The sequence below is a fragment of the Oncorhynchus mykiss genome, chromosome 13, assembly GCF_057628025.1.
Source record: "Oncorhynchus mykiss isolate SJ-2025 chromosome 13, ASM5762802v1, whole genome shotgun sequence".
NCBI lineage: Eukaryota > Metazoa > Chordata > Actinopteri > Salmoniformes > Salmonidae > Oncorhynchus > Oncorhynchus mykiss.
The window spans coordinates 58,037,869-58,052,502 of NC_143034.1; the positions used below are offsets into that span (position 1 = coordinate 58,037,869).

Genomic DNA, 14,634 nt, shown 5'->3' on the forward strand with positions numbered 1-14,634 from the left:
TCACCACCACTATTCATAACCCATTACCCAACCTCACCACCACTATTCACAACCCGTTACCCAACCTCACCACCACTATTCATTACACAATACCCAACCTCACCACCACTATTCATAACACATTACCCAACCTCACCACCACTATTCATTACACAATACCCAACCTCACCACCACTATTCAAAACACATTACCCAACCTCACCACCACTATTCATTACACATTACCTAACCTCACCACCACTATTCATTACACATTACCCAACCTCACCACCACTATTCAAAACACATTACCCAACCTCACCACCACTATTCATAACACATTACCCAACCTCACCACCACTATTCATTACACATTACCCAACCTCACCACCACTATTCATAACACATTACCCAACCTCACCACCACTATTCATTACACATTACCCAACCTCACCACCACTATTCATAACACATTACCCAACCTCACCACCACTATTCATTACACATTACCCAACCTCACCACCACTATTCATAACCCATTACCCAACCTCACCACCACTATTCACAACACATTACCCAACCTCACCACCACTATTCACAACACGTTACCCAACCTCACCACCACTATTCACAACACATTACCCAACCTCACCACCACTATTCACAACACGTTACCCAACCTCACCACCACTATTCATAACACATTACCCAACCTCACCACCACTATTCATAACACATTACCCAACCTCACCACCACTATTCATAACACATTACCCAACCTCACCACCACTATTCATAACACATTACCCAACCTCACCACCACTATTCACTAGTAGCCTACACCTGAAGACGGACATTGTTAGATTGACTATCAATATGAGGCTCAGGATGTTAACAGCAGCTAATTGCTATTAAAGTTGTGCTGAGTAGACAGGAACTTGCTTTTCTTTTCTCTGGCTGTTGAAACACAGGCAGTAAATTGAAGAAAGGGGACATGTTTTATGTCCAGTCAAACAGACAGTGTGTGAGAAAGGAGGAGACCAATTACCTGTTTCTGGTGGAGGAGAGACATAAAGCAGACGGAGACAAAAGTATGGGACATAAACATGGGGAAGAATTTACATAGTAAAACACACACTCACGCACGCACGCACTCACTCACTCACACACTCACTCACTCACTCACACACTCACTCACTCACACACTCACTCACTCACTCACTCACTCACTCACTCACTCACTCACTCACTCACTCACTCACACACTCACTCACTCACTCACTCACTCACTCACTCACTCACACACTCACTCACTCACTCACTCACACACTCACACACTCACTCACTCACACACTCACTCACTCACTCACTCACTCACTCACGCACGCACTCACGCACGCACTCACTCACGCACTCACTCACACACTCACTCACGCACTCACTCACGCACTCACTCACTCACTCACTCACACACTCACGCACGCACTCACTCACTCACTCACGCACGCACTCACGCACGCACTCACTCACTCACTCACTCACGCACGCACTCACGCACGCACTCACTCACTCACGCACGCACGCACTCACTCACGCACTCACTCACTCACTCACTCACTCACTCACACACTCACTCACACACTCACTCACGCACTCACTCACTCACTCACGCACTCACTCACGCACGCACGCACGCACGCACGCACGCACTCACTCACTCACTCACTCACTCACTCACGCACGCACGCACGCACGCACTCACTCACTCACTCACTCACTCACTCACTCACGCACGCACGCACTCACTCACTCACTCACTCACTCACTCACTCACTCACTCACTCACTCACTCACTCACTCACTCACTCACTCACTCACTCACTCACGCACTCACTCACTCACTCACCCATTCCCACAAAATACACAAATAGCGCCAGGACAAGAGATCGCTGTGTGATTGATGTTTACAATACAGGAGGTTGGTGGGACCTTAATTGGGGAGGAAGGGCTCGTGGTAGTGGCTGGAGCGGAATCAGTGAGATGGTATCAAACACATGGCTTGACTCCATTTCAGACATTATTATGAGCCATCCTCCCCTCAGCAGCCTCCACTGATGTACAAGTAAAACATGCAGGCCTTTGTACTGAAATCTATGGTCTACTGAAGATAATATAACTGTAGTCATTTTACCTGTATCAACACACACAACCTCACCAAATATCCTCTAACATATCATAGTGAGTACCTGTGTCTACTTAGTGATCTCTGGCTCCCTCTCTGCTGCAGTTTGTTGCTGAGCTCATTGATGATGCTGGCCTTCATGCTGGATATGGGGGGGTACAGCCTCCGGCCCTCCAGGTAGGTCCCCTGGTCCCCTACTAACTGACCCTCTGACCCCCACAGAGGCTTCATCTCAGGGGTCCGGGGCCGGTCAAAGTAGGGTGACGTGGGACGCCCCAAATTCTGTGTCATCCCATAACCTTCCCGTCCTCCATCGTCCTCCTCCTCTCCTTCCTCGCCCTCCTCCTCCTCTTCCTCTTCCTCCCTCCGTCTGTGTGACTGGAAGGAGGGCGGGGCGGTACCGGTCTCTCTGCGTAGTTCGGCCGCGCGGCCCCCCTCCCTGAACCTGCCTGATTTGGGGTAGGTGGAGCCGGCGGCTGTGGCGTTGTGCATGTCAAACGTCTGTCCGTCCAGGTAGCTCATGTACGACTCCAGGAGGTCTGCTCCTCCCGCCCTGTCTCCCTCCCCTCCTTCTCCTCCCTCCCTCCCTCTCTCTAGCCTCTCTTCCAGCCTCTCTCTGGCTCCTCCGCTCATGGCCAGGATGTTGTCCAGGTGGTGGTCACTGCTGCTGCGGCTGTCCAGCTCCTCTATCCCAGAGTCCACCACCGTCTCCTGGGACTCCCCTGCCTTGGCTGTGGGGTGAGGGTGGTGCTCCCCTATCCTGCGGCCGGCCGCTGTAGAACCAGAGGGGGCTGGGTGTGTCCTGTCCTGGTGGGGCTGGACTGAGGTCCTCGTGGTGGTGGCAGCGGTGGTGGTGGTGGTGGTGGTGGTACAGGGAGCGGTGGAGGTCAGGGCTGCAGAGCCCCGGAAGGGGCCAGAGGAGGCTGCGGTGGAGGAGATGGGAGGGGGACCACGGTAGGATGGGGAACCTGCAATGGAGTGGGGAGGAGGGGTGGGGGACGAGCTCCTATGGATGGTGGAGGGACGACCCTGGGTGGGGGAGGAGCGAACCTGGGTGGGGGAGGAGCGACCCTGGGTGGAGGAGGAGCGACCCTGGGTGGGGGAGGAACGCCCATGGGAAGGAGAGGAGCGTCCGGTGTGCGTGCTGTTGTAGAGGTGGTGAGAGTGGGTCATGGCAAGGGAGGGTCTGTGAAAGGAGCTGGGTGGGGGTGGGGGGGAGACAGAGGGAGGAGGAGGGGGTCCTGTGGGCTGGAGGCCGGAGGGTGAGGGTGGAGGAAGGGGGTTGGGTGATGTCTGAGTGGGGGAGTTTCCTGACTGGGTCAGGTTGGCCACCTCACTGTCATAGGAGGTAAGGCTGGAGGTGGTAGAGTCCCCCGCCTGTGGGGAGGGTAGGGGGGTGTGGGCCGGGAACCCACTGATATACATGTCTTTTGGAGGGGGTGGTGGGGGAGGAGGGGGAGGTGGTGGGGGCTGCTGCTGGCGGGAGGCCAGGTTGTTGATAATGGCACGGTGTGTGTAACCTGACATTCCACCCCGGTCAAAGCTGTTGGCAAACTCCAGCGGAGGGGGCAGTGGGTCCGCAAACACAAACTCATCATCCACATCCACAGAGGGGGCAGGGGGCGGCAGAACCATGAGGCCACTGCCCCCGGAACCCCCTCCCCCCTGAGGGTGAGACGGGGCGGCTGTAGCGGGGGGAGATGGAGGGGTGAGAGACAGGATGTAGCCTGCCTCACTCTCCATCCTCAGAAACGAGGCCTTGCGAGGCTGCTGGGACGACAGCTGAGGGGGCTGCTGGGTAGGGGCTGTCTGCTGCCTCATGTACCCCTCTCTGTCCCGCTCCCTTTCTCTCGACCTCTCCCTCTCTCTCGACCTCTCCCTCGACCTCTCCCTCTGTCTTTCCTCCCTGTAGGAGGGTTGGTAGTGCTGGGACTGGTAGTGATGCGTGTGGACTGTTTTGTCCTCAGAGAAGCGCACCCTCAGCCCCTCTCTGGCCCCGCCACCCTCCCTCTCCCGCTCCCCTCCTCCCCCCTCCTCGCCCCAGCCTGCACCCCTGAGGATCCTGGGGGAGGGGGGTCGGCTGGTGGAGGTGGTGGCGGCTAGGGATGAGGAGGTGACCAGATAGGAGGAGCTGGAGGAATGGGTGGCTGAGGAAGCCGGTGTGGGGGAGGTGGCCTGGGAGGGGAATGTCACCACACTGGACATCTGTCGTACAAACTGGTGCTCGGTCCCTCTCTCCTTCCTCATCCTGCCGTCGTCCTTCAGGGCCCGCTCCCTGGCAGCCAGGGCCAGACCCAGGGGGGACGAGGGGTCCAGGACCTTTCCTGTCAGGGGGTGGATGAAGGTGGTGCCAGAGGGGACCTGCTGCCGGCTTGATGCCCCGTAGAAGTCAGCCGGAACAGACTTGGGCTGGTAGTCTGGAGCCGGGGAGGAGTACTCTGGCAGGCCGAAGGCAGGGGGCATGCTGCGGGTGTGGTGGATGAAGGTGTCCCCAGAGAACATGCCCTCGTCGATGGACTTGGAGGGCCGGAGGCGTGGGGGGGGGCCACCGGACTGGGGGCTGAACTGCTCCTGCTGAGAGGTCTGTGTCCTGCCTGCCCCCCCTCCTCCTCCTCCTCCTCCCCCTGGCCCCACCTCCTCCTCGGCAGACATGAAGATGGAGGCGCTCTTCCTGCGGGCCTCATGGAAGCGTTCCCTGTCCCGGCGGGCTGCGCCCACGATGGCCGCCCCAAACTGACTGGTGAAGTCACTATCCTGGCCTCGGAAGGAGGGTGGTGGAGGGGCCGGGATGGAGGGAGGAGCAGGGGGTGGCGGGGCTGGGGTGGAAGGGGGTCCGTGGGGGGGTTGGGTTCTGTCGGTCTCCCCTGGGGGTGTGGGCTCAGCCTCCACACTGCTGCCCTGACTGCTGCGGCCACTGCCACTGCTGATGGAGGGGGCCTTGACTATGATGGTGGGGATGGGGATGGAGCTCTTCTCCACTGGGGCCTTGCCCCCCAGCGTGCCCTGGCCAGCCCGCAGGTCCTCCACCTTGGACTGCTTCACCAGAGGGCCCTTCCCTCTCCGTGCCCCCCCTCCTTTAGGTACCCCCTCTCCAGCCCCCCCAGCCGCACTACGGTCTGCCCTTTGCGGCTGGCTCTGGGTGGTCTGCTGCTGCTGGGGCATCACTGTGGCACTGCCTGAAGGTGGGGCGGCGTTACTGTAGCCCCTCCTTAGACCTGCAGCCTTGCCCCCCCCCACTCCTCCTCCCCCTCCTGATCCAACAGGCTCCCCTGGGTAGCCCCCTTTCCTAGAGGCAGTCCTGCTCTGAGCGGCGTGGGCGGGGGCATTAGAGTACTGGTGCGTGTGGTCCACCCCTCCTCCTCCAGGGCCGATACTGGGCCCCCCTGCCCTTTCACGGCCCCCGTGGGTGAAGTGCACAGACTGAGAGTAGAGCTGGTAGTGGGCTGCTGTGGAGGTGGACTGGGACACGGCCACAGAGGGCTGCTGGGAAGACTTGCCCCCTCTCCAGCCCAGTGGTGGGGCGGAGGAGAAGGGGGGGTCTGGCGGGGCGGTGGTGGGGGGCGGGGGGATGTCATCTGGGCCGGGAACCGAGAGACTTCGGGCAAACTTCATGGCCGGAGGATTGAGATGGGACTTCTCCTCTTCAGTCACCCCTGCAGTTCACCACAGACAGAGATACAAGAGAGGGATGAAAAGGACTGATGAGAGACACTCATAGGGATGGAGGATAGACACAGAGCAGAGTGATCAGATGGGTGAAAGACTGAGGTATAGGGATGGAGGATAGACACAGAGCAGAGTGATCAGATGGGTGAGAGACTGAGGTATAGGGATGGAGGATAGACACAGATCAGAGTGATCAGATGGGTGAGAGACGGGGTAGAGGAATGGTACGGAGAAAATACTGCTGAACAAAATAACAGATGATTAATGTGGGAGGCTGTCTGTCTGTCTCTGTAACTGCCTGTCTGTCTGTCTCTGTAACTGCCTGTCTGTCTAATTGTCAGGCGGTCCTCTCATTCATCTGTAAGTCTGTCTGTCTAATTGTCAGGCGGTCCTCTCATTCATCTGTAAGTCTGTCTGTCTAATTGTCAGGCGGTCCTCTCATTCATCTGTAAGTCTGTCTGTCTAATTGTCAGGCGGTCCTCTCATTCATCTGTAAGTCTGTCTGTCTAATTGTCAGGCGGTCCTCTCATTCATCTGTAAGTCTGTCTGTCTAATTGTCAGGCGGTCCTCTCATTCATCTGTAAGTCTGTCTGTCTAATTGTCAGGCGGTCCTCTCATTCATCTGTAAGTCTGTCTGTCTAATTGTCAGGCGGTCCTCTCATTCATCTGTAAGTCTGTCTGTCTAATTGTCAGGCGGTCCTCTCATTCATCTGTAAGTCTGTCTGTCTAATTGTCAGGCGGTCCTCTCATTCATCTGTAAGCCTGTCTGTCCTCTAGCAGAGATGATGACCAGCAATATCATTCTGTATGTACTGGTAAAAGTAGAGCAACGGTCATTTGCCAACAGGGTGAGATGTTATACCGCCTTTTACTTGGCGAGTCACAGGAGAAGTCCATCGTCTTTAGCTGTGTCACATTCAACCACAGTTCCAGCTTCTGTGATGAACAGCTACTAGAAACAGTGTATCAGCCTACAAACATTTTAGTACAGTACAACACATATAAACTGCTATTCTCCACAGCAGAAGCATACTACAACATGAACCAGGACAGAGACAGAACAGGCAGACTAGAAGCACATGGTATGCTACAGCTGCAGACAGTGTTACAGCACAGGCCTTTAAGAGTCTAGAGGACAGACAGACGGACAGGCCGGCCAGAGGGCTGGCCAGACAGACAGCCTCACCGATGGATTTCTGTCGCAGCATACCGTGTGGAGGGGCGTGGCCTGATGTGAACTGGGCACGGTCATAGCCCAGCCCGGTCATCCCCATTTCTGATTGGTCGTAATTTGGCTGCACAGCAAGAGAGGGAAGAGGGAGCAGAGGACAATGTTCAGAAAGGACAGAACTTATATAACAGAATAAACTTTGCAGACTGTGGTACTGTAAGTGAATAAAATAGCTTCACTATTCATGAAAGAGTTGTCAATTATTTGTAAAATAGTTCATATCTAGTAGTATAGTAGCTTAGGCAGTCAAATCAATCTTATTTGTATGGGTGTTGCATCAAGCTAACCCACTGAATGACATTGTGTAGCATCTCCTAAAGATGTGGGTGTTACCATAGGAACACTACAGGACAAACTGTTCCTCTCAACCTCATGACAGGTGAGCTCACTAGTGAACACGAGCGCTCGCACACACACACACGCACGCCAGCACACACACAACGCCGACACACACACCTCATTGGCGTAAAAGGAGCCCCGGCTCCTGTCTCTCCTTGCCCCCTGACCCCGCGTCCCTTGCCCCTCATTGGTGCTGATTGTCTGCTGAGCTGCTGCCAGGATCTCATCTAGCTTATCTGAGAGACAGTGAGAAAGAGAGAGAGGTGGAGAGAGAGAGAGAGAGACGGATAGAGAGAGAGAGAGAGACGGAGAGTGAGAGAGACGAAGAGAGAGATAGAGAGAGAGAGCGAGATGGAGAGAGGGAGAGAGAGAGAGACGGAGAGAGAGATGGAGAGAGGGAGAGAGAGAGAGATGGAGAGTGAGAGAGACGGAGAGAGAGATAGAGAGACGGAGAGAGAGAGATGGAGAGAGAAAGAGAGAGAGATAAAGAGAGAGAGATGGAGAGAGAGAGACAGAGAGAGAGACGGAGAGAGAGACGGAGAGAGAGAGAGACGGAGAGTGAGAGAGACGGAGAGAGAGATGGAGAGAGAGAGAGAGAGAGGGAGAGTGAGAGAGATGGAGAGAGAGAGAGATGGAGAGAGAGAGAGTGAGAGAGAGAGAGAGAGAGAGAGTGAGAGAGAGAGAGAGAGAGAGAGAGAGAGAGTGAGAGAGAGAGCGAGAGAGAGAGAGAGAGAGAGAGAGAGAGAGAGCAAGTGGTATAGAGTTAGAAAAGAGGATGCGACAGAGTGGAGGAGGGAAAGGGTGAGGGAGAGGAGAGAGGGACAAATCAAACCAACAAACACTCCACCACACATCCACCCACTGAGGGGGAATTTATTGATCTGTGAAAAATAAAGCCCGGCTATTCCCCTGATGCTGTACATGCATATGAAGTCTCTTACTCAAAGCCATCTGATAGACTGTCCTCTTCTTCTCTGTAACTTGTGAAGACTCGAATTCTGAAAGGATACGGAAAAACCCAGTAAGCTGACTGAATGCTAACTGGCTAGCAGAGACGTTGGCAGTATTAACAGATAAAAACACAAAGCATAAAAGGAGTTTGTGATTTGTACCTGATTTCTTTTTCCAGGGGGTAGCAGCTGAGGACAAAGCAAAGGCAGACGTTAACTTTGGCACTTGAGTTACTGTAACAACATCACTTGAGTTACTGTAACACCATCACTTGAGTTACTGTAACACTATCACTTGAGTTACTGTAACACCATCACTTGACTTACTGTAAAACCATCACTTGAGTTATTGTAACACCATCACTTGACTTACTGTAACATCATCACTTGACTTACTGTAACACCATCACTTGACTTACTGTAACACCATCACTTGACTTACTGTAACACCATCATAGTAAGTAATACTTATATTCCTATGTGTGCTGCAATCAGAGATGTCTGTGTCCTCTTTGTGACACACACACGCACTCACACACACACACACACACGCACTCACGCACTCAAGCACACACACACACACACAAATGTCTCACCTCTCTCCACTGTGACGCGTCCCCACCACAGGAAAGTGCAGTGAGTTGAGAGGAAAGACAGAGGTTAAAACAGAGTAGTGGAGCGTGAGTAGACCACAGGGTTCTACAGACGGGTTTAGAGAGTAGTGGAGCGTGAGTAGACCACAGGGTTCTACAGACGGGTTTAGAGAGTATTGGAGCGTGAGTAGACCACAGGGTTCTACAGACGGGTTTAGAGAGTAGTGGGGCGTGAGTAGACCACAGGGTTCTACAGACGGGTTTAGAGAGTAGTGGAGCGTGAGTAGACCACAGGGTTCTACAGACGGGTTTAGAGAGTAGTGGAGCGTGAGTAGACCACAGGGTTCTACAGACGGGTTTAGATAGTAGTGGAGCGTGAGTAGACCACAGGGTTCTACAGACGGGTTTAGATAGTAGTGGGGCGTGAGTAGACCACAGGGTTCTACAGACGGGTTTAGAGAGTAGTGGAGCGTGAGTAGACCACAGGGTTCTACAGACGGGTTTAGAGAGTAGTGGAGCGTGAGTAGACCACAGGGTTCTACAGACGGGTTTAGAGAGTAGTGGAGCGTGAGTAGACCACAGGGTTCTACAGACGGGTTTAGAGAGTAGTGGAGCGTGAGTAGACCACAGGGTTCTACAGACGGGTTTAGAGAGTAGTGGAGCGTGAGTAGACCACAGGGTTCTACAGACGGGTTTAGAGAGTAGTGGAGCGTGAGTAGACCACAGGGTTCTACAGACGGGTTTAGAGAGTAGTGGAGCGTGAGTAGACCACAGGGTTCTACAGACGGGTTTAGAGAGTAGTGGAGCGTGAGTAGACCACAGGGTTCTACAGACGGGTTTAGAGAGTAGTGGAGCGTGAGTAGACCACAGGGTTCTACAGACGGGTTTAGAGAGTAGTGGAGCGTGAGTAGACCACAGGGTTCTACAGACGGGTTCAGAGAGTAGTGGAGCATGAGTAGACCACAGGGTTCTACAGACGGGTTTAGAGAGTAGTGGAACGTGAGTAGACCACAGGGTTCTACAGACGGGTTTAGAGAGTAGTGGAGCGTGAGTAGACCACAGGGTTCTACAGACGGGTTTAGAGAGTAGTGGAGCGTGAGTAGACCACAGGGTTCTACAGACGGGTTCAGAGAGTAGTGGAGCGTGAGTAGACCACAGGGTTCTACAGATGGGTTTAGAGAGTATTGGAGCGTGAGTAGACCACAGGGTTCTACAGACGGGTTTAGAGAGGGGTTCAGACAGACACTTGTGACTGTGTGAGGTTGTGTATTGTGGGGGCCACGTTTTTAGAGGTGGTGAGTGGTAGGAAAGTGTTTTGTTAAAATGTCTTAAATGTTAGCTGAATGATGTTAGGGTCATTTCATTTCAGACACGCCAAATCATTCAGTTTAGAAAACAACAGTGTGTAATAAGAAAGATAGCATACTGTCATTAGCCTTGAAATCGATGCTTAGGCTCCCGCGTTAGAAGTGAAACGTGCTGTTAAAACTACGCTGAACAACTCAGGTAAGTGTGTGATATCATCTCCCTGTTGATGCTGGTGCTATCGTGCAGCGTGACCTCCAGGTGAACTGGGACACTGCACCAAACATAGAGGTGAGACAGTTTAATGGGCATTGTCAGGGGTAGCTATATTCATTCATGGCATTAGAATAAGCATATGGCTCAGACTGATATGACTCCCTCACACATTCTGCTCCTGAAACCTTTAGGGAATGTGCATATGGAATGAGGAGCAGAAGTTGATGCATAAACAACAGTTGCAGGACAGACTTTTGTATGAAAAGACATGTTTGTTTATGAAGATGAAATGAAACAAACATATCTACTGTATGGTTCTACATTAAATATGGAGAGTAGAGTTGCATTCTCACCCTGGACAGGGGCCATGTATGTGTGGGGTTATACAGTAGATATACTGCTATTACAGCATTAAGGTGTGTGTAGTAGTGGGACGAGGGGTTGCAACATTAGTGTAGTGTAGGTTTGGGATGTTCCATACTATAGGGGTAGTGATCATTGGTTTACAGGTGGGGGGAGATCAGGGCAGGGCAGGGGGAGTCTGTGGGGCGGCTGCTCATGCTGTGTGTCAATCAGTCAGTCAGGGGTTTGGATGAGGTGATGAGGGGTTAGTCAGGGGTTTGGACCACAGAGAGGGGTGATGGGGGGATAGTCAGGGGTTTGGACCACAGAGAGGGGTGATGGGGGGATAGTCAGGGGTTTGGACCACAGAGAGGGGTGATGAGGGGTTAGTCAGGGGTTTGGACCACAGAGAGGGGTGATGAGGGGATAGTCAGGGGTTTGGACCACAGAGAGGGGTGATGAGGGGATAGTCAGGGGTTTGGACCACAGAGAGGGGTGATGGGGGGATAGTAGGGGTTTGGACCACAGAGAGGGGTGTTGGGGGGATAGTCAGGGGTTTGGACCACAGAGAGGGGTGATGAGGGGATAGTCAGGGGTTTGGACCACAGAGAGGGGTGTTGGGGGGATAGTCAGGGGTCTGGACCACAGAGAGGGGTGTTGGGGGAATAGTCAGGGGTTTGGACCACAGAGAGGGGTGTTGGGGGATAGTCAGGGGGTTGGACCACAGAGAGGGGTGTTGGGGGGTTAGTCAGGGGTTTGGACCACAGAGAGGGGTGTTGGGGGGATAGTCAGGGGTTTGGACCACAGAGAGGGGTGTTGGGGGGATAGTCAGGGGTACAGTAAGCTAGTAGTTACCCAACCATCTGGATCTTATCCTGGCTCTGCACTAGAGGAGATAATAAGCCGTGTGTATTGAGGACAGGAGTAATGTCCCAGCAGACTGGCTTGTAAGGGAGAGTGACATGTGGGAGTCTATTGGAATGAGCTGGAATCTGACCTAGGATCAGATAGGAAATACTAAGAGGCTCCCGCTTGCCTCTCATATTATCTGCTCCCATAAATCATCATCATGGGCGAAGTGAGCATGCTCAGTAGAGACCGCAGCAGCATCTACAGTAGTCTCCCTCAGAGTGACACCCACCCCTGCAGTGTTACCCTGGCAACAACACACTCAGCCAGTGTAGGTGTGTTTGTGGAGACGTGGGACTGGTCTGGGGGTGCTAGGGTTATAGGGCTGGGGGGTGCAGGGGTAAAAGGGGGCGCAGTGAAAAGGATCAGGGGTGGGTGGGGTCATTGTTTGAGGGGTTACCTGTAGTGGGGGTGCTGGAAGTGACAGTGTGGAACCTCTGAAAGAACAGTGAAATGCATTGAGACTCTCATCCATGTTGGTACCCTAACAATGCTGTCACCATTAAGGTTCTGACACCTTTCCCTGGACACTCAGACAGTACATGACAGTGTCACTTCTCTGCCTCTCTTACTTCCCCCCCTGTTCTTCCCTCTGTCCATCACAGCCCACCTCTCTGTGACTTTGTATCCCCTGTTCTTCCCTCTGTCCATCACAGCCCACCTTTCTGTGACTTTGTATCCCCTGTTCTTCCCTCTGTCCATCACAGCCCACCTCTCTGTGACTTTGTATCCCCTGTTCTTCCCTCTGTCCATCACAGCCCACCTCTCTGTGACTTTGTATCCCCTTTCCTTTCCCAATGGGCACACACTGGTTGAAACAACGCTTTTCCCACATCATTTCAATTACATTACGGTGAACCAACGTGGAATAGACGTCTGTGGGTTCTTTCTTTTTTAGGCCTCTCTCGCTTTTTTCACTTCATGCATCTTAAGCTCTACCCATCCCTCCTGTCTTTCACCTTCTCTTCTCATCATTTCTCTATCTCCAGACGTACATCTCCCTTTGCTATACATTCCTTTGTATTCCTTCTAGATGCTCTTTCCCTCTCCGTATGTTCCTGGTCTCCCTCCTCCTCTGTCCTCGTCTTTCCTGTCTCTACCCAGAACCCAACCCGCATCCCCCATGTCTTACCCATCTCCTCCAGTTCTGAGGTCATGGATTTGGAGCGGAGAGCGATGGCCGGAGTGCTTAGTCTTTTACTCTGCTGGGGGACTGTGGAGAAAGGAAAGCATTATCATCCTCGTCCTCATCCTCATCCTCATCCTCCTCACATCATCGTTGTTGTAGTTCCAGACCCTGTGTTGTCTCTTACTTTTCTTTCTCTGGCCATCCTCCATGTCAGGGTTGCGTGTCACCATGACAACCTTGACCATGAGGGCGTTTCCACCTTGCCTGATCATGTTGACCACCTGCCTGTGTCCCACCTTCACCACATTCTGACCATTCACCTGAGAGGGGGGGGGGGGGGGGGGGGGGAGTAGAGGGGAAGAAGAAGAAGTCCATGTAATTGGTTAGAGAGGGTGATTTTTCATAATAACAGTCATTGTGAAGAATCCAACTTCAGCTCACATCATGCCCTAGCAGCACACACCTCAATGAGGAAGTCTCCCATTCTCAGACCGGCTCTCCAGGCCACGCCTCCTTCGTCGACAGACTCCAGGTACTGCAGTGCTGGGAAGGCTGGGGTGGGAGTGAACTCCTCGATGGGGGTCTGAGCTGAAGACAGAGAACAGAGGGGTAACCAGCATTATGTCATAACCACTGTAACAACTAGACTGATGAAGCCCATGCAGCACAGTGAGACTGTCCAAGTGTGTTCATCTGTGTTTGTGCCTGTGTGTTAAAGGCCTGTCTGTATGTATGACTGTCTATCTATCAACAGCTGATCGCACGTGTTTCCTTACCCTTGGCTCCTCTCAGCACAAAGCCAAAACCCTCACTGTCTTTTTTCTGCAGAAGCACTGTCTTCTCCTTGATGATATAGTCACTAAGAGAGAGGACAGAGAGAGATGAGGAGAGACACTTAGCGATAACATGAGATACATTCAAAAAAGGAGTGGAAAAAGGGGACAGCAGGAAGAAGAGAAAGAGAGAGAGGTAGGAGAGAGAGAGAGGTAGAAGAGAGAGAGAGAGAGAGAGAGAGGTAGGAGAGAGAGGTAGGAGAGAGAGAGAGAGAGAGAGAGAGAGGTAGGAGAGAGAGGTAGGAGAGAGAGAGGTAGGAGAGAGAGAGGTAGGAGAGAGAGAGAGGAGAGAGAGGTAGGAGAGAGAGAGGTAGAGGAGAGAGAGGTAGGAGAGAGGGGTAGGAGAGAGAGGTAGGAGAGAGAGAGGTAGGAGAGAGAGAGGTAGGTGAGAGAGGTAGGATAGAGAGAGGTAGGAGAGAGAGAGGTAGGAGAGAGAGAGGTAGGAGAGAGAGGTAGGATAGAGAGAGGTAGGAGAGAGAGAGGTAGGAGAGAGAGAGAGGTAGGAGAGAGAGAGGTAGGAGAGAGAGAGAGGTAGGATAGAGAGAGGTAGGAGAGAGAGAGGTAGGAGAGAGAGAGAGGTAGGAGAGAGAGGTAGGATAGAGAGAGGTAGGAGAGAGAGAGAGGTAGGAGAGAGAGAGAGGTAGGATAGAGAGAGGTAGGAGAGAGAGAGGTAGGAGAGAGAGAGGTAGGAGAGAGAGAGGTAGGAGAGAGAGAGAGGAGAGAGAGGTAGGAGAGAGAGAGGTAGAGGAGAGAGGTAGGAGAGAGGGGTAGGAGAGAGAGGTAGGAGAGAGAGAGGTAGGAGAGAGAGAGGTAGGTGAGAGAGGTAGGATAGAGAGAGGTAGGAGAGAGAGGTAGGATAGAGAGAGGTAGGAGAGAGAGAGAGGTAGGAGAGAGAGAGAGGTAGGAGAGAGAGAGAGGTAGGATAGAGAGAGAGAGAGGTAGGAGAGAGAGGTAGGATAG

General features: G+C 53.0%; 1 protein-coding gene across 2 annotated transcripts in view; it reads right to left on the bottom strand.

The window, feature by feature from the left end:
- LOC110485205 (SH3 and multiple ankyrin repeat domains protein 1) overlaps positions 1–14,634 on the bottom strand; it is a 58,770-nt gene that overhangs the window by 3,818 nt on the left and 40,318 nt on the right. The window contains exons 15-23 of one of the 2 annotated variants that reach the window (XM_090196904.1): positions 13,618–13,700; positions 13,305–13,429; positions 13,026–13,161; positions 12,845–12,925; positions 8,510–8,536; positions 8,339–8,395; positions 7,515–7,633; positions 7,014–7,122; positions 2,226–5,814 (exon numbers count right to left, since the gene is read on the bottom strand). In XM_090196904.1, coding sequence (XP_090053030.1) covers positions 2,226–5,814; positions 7,014–7,122; positions 7,515–7,633; positions 8,339–8,395; positions 8,510–8,536; positions 12,845–12,925; positions 13,026–13,161; positions 13,305–13,429; positions 13,618–13,700 — 4,326 coding nt within the window. Of the gene's footprint in view, positions 1–2,225; positions 5,815–7,013; positions 7,123–7,514; positions 7,634–8,338; positions 8,396–8,509; positions 8,537–8,943; positions 9,035–12,844; positions 12,926–13,025; positions 13,162–13,304; positions 13,430–13,617; positions 13,701–14,634 lie in introns of those variants that run through there. The other variant, XM_090196903.1, reaches the window with a different exon arrangement.